A 2,004-nucleotide genomic window follows, 5' to 3' on the forward strand; every position below is an offset into this window, starting at 1 on the left:
TAAGATGCTATGATCAACTTGTACTGGATTATATATGCACTCCAGTATCTGTTACCAGAAGAAATGGGGAAGGGGATGTTTAGAAGAGAAAAAGAAAAACACTGAAAAAAATTTATAAAAAGATTGAGTAGAAAACAATGCTTCTACAGGCACTCACATTTACCGGTTGAACTTGCTAGTTAATAACATCTCATTTACAACTTTAAAAACACTTGTAACTGTACGGATCCATTTAATGAAAAGTGTTCAAGAAAACTATGGATCTTCAGTGAAGAACATAAAATACAGCATGAGCAAAAATAGATTTTGATCTCAGATGCAACAAGTTAATATTCTAATGCAGTGGACACCATCTTCAATTAATCTATAATTTTATATAATTCCAATCAAAAATCCCAGTGGGATTATTAAAAAGGGAATTGAAAGCACTGATTCTAAAGTTAATCAGGAAGATAAAAGCATGAGTATAACCAAGACAACTCTTAAAGAGAAAACTAATGAAGGAGGTGTTGCTATCAAATCAAAACATAATAGAAAACTACAGTCATTAGACATGTCTTTTTGGGGGGACTTGCCTGGTGGTCCAGTGGTTAAGATCTGCCTGTCAATTCAGGGGACATGGGTGCTCCGCAATAAAAGAAGCCAGCTCAACGAGAAGCGGGCGTACCACAACCAGTGTATAGCCCCTGCTGGCGGCAACTAGAGAAAGCCCGCGCTGCAACAAAGAGCCCCATGTGCCCCAACGAAGACCCAGCACAGCCAAAAGAAAAGTGTATTCTTGGGGATGGTTCAGTTTCCAAGGAAATGTAGTAGACATATGTCCCCCTCTTCCTACTGCTAGGTGAAACTGAAAACCCTGGATCTTTTTTTTAAATTTTTTATTATTTTTAAATTTTTTTATTATTATTTTTATTTTTAATTTTTTTTCTGAGAATAATACTTTATTTAGTCGTTTCTTTACAACTGAAACTCTGGGAATTCAAAATTAACATCCTTGCCCGTGAGCTTCTTATAGACACCAGAGAACGTTTCAACCTTGTGCTCCACGTTCTTCTGCTGAGCTTTGTCCAGATGGACCTTTATGAGTCGGCTGCCGTCCAGCTTCACGCGGATCCTCTTGCCCACAATCTCCCTTGGGAAAACCAAGTCCTCCAGGATGGCGTCATGCACGGCGGTCAGAGTGCGGCTCCTGGGACGTTTCTGCTTATTTTTCCTACGGCTTTTTCGAGTTGGCTTAGGCAGAATTCTCCTCTGGGCGATGAAGACCACGTGCTTCCCGCTGAACTTCTTCTCCAGCTCGCGCACCAGGCGCACCTGGATTTTCTGGAAAGACTTCAGCTGCGGGACGGGGACGAAGATAATAATAGCTTTCCGGCCACCGCCAACTTCGATCTCCTTGGCGGCCGTGATGTTCAGCTCCCGCAGCTGCGCCTTGAGGTCCGAGTTCATCTCCAGCTCCAGCAGAGCCTGGGAGATGCCCAACTCAAATTCGTCCGGCTTCTCGCCGTTGGGCTTGACGATCTTGGCGCTGGAGCTGAACATGGCCGGGACCTTGCAGAGGCGGCCAAAGATTCTTGCCGCTGCCGACTCGAGCAGGCCTAGGAAGAGAAACTCTGGATCTTTTACATAAAACAACATAAGAAAACTCTGAAAAGTGGAGAGAAGAAGGTAGACCGTCATAGGAACCTTGTGACCTGAAAAATAACACAGAGGTGAGTTCTGTGGGTTTTCTTTTTGCTCCATATATCCCAGACTGGGTCTTGAGCCAGCAATCTGGAAACACCAACAGGCCACAAAATAATAAGCAAACCCTATGGAAACCTACTCTCTCTAGCTAAAGGATCAGGAAAAGGGCAGCTTAGCAATAGAGACATAATTTGAACAATAACCACTTTACTGCAGCCAAACACTACCAAAATATTCCCCCAAATGAACAACAACAGAAACTGACCTAATCTCCGTACATGCAAAGACCAAGTGAGGAGTCAAGACCCAGGCTTGCCA

The 2,004-nt window shown here is 43.3% G+C and overlaps 1 protein-coding gene across 1 annotated transcript; it reads right to left on the reverse strand.

Annotated features, from left to right (window-relative positions):
• Nucleotides 1-953: 953 nt before the first annotated feature.
• Nucleotides 954-1,602, reverse strand: LOC138083831 (small ribosomal subunit protein eS7-like). The gene has a single exon (XM_068977758.1). The coding sequence runs from the start codon at nt 1,540-1,542 to the stop codon at nt 958-960; it is 585 nt and encodes a 194-aa protein (XP_068833859.1). The 5' UTR covers nt 1,543-1,602; the 3' UTR covers nt 954-957.
• Nucleotides 1,603-2,004: the final 402 nt, after the last annotated feature.

The sequence above is a fragment of the Capricornis sumatraensis genome, chromosome 8, assembly GCF_032405125.1.
Source record: "Capricornis sumatraensis isolate serow.1 chromosome 8, serow.2, whole genome shotgun sequence".
In the NCBI taxonomy this organism is placed as follows: domain Eukaryota; kingdom Metazoa; phylum Chordata; class Mammalia; order Artiodactyla; family Bovidae; genus Capricornis; species Capricornis sumatraensis.

Coding starts and splice junctions, on each gene's coding strand:
- LOC138083831 (XM_068977758.1), bottom strand. CDS start 1,542: ATGTTCAGCTCCAGCGCCAAGATCGTCAAGCCCAACGGCGAGAAGCCG.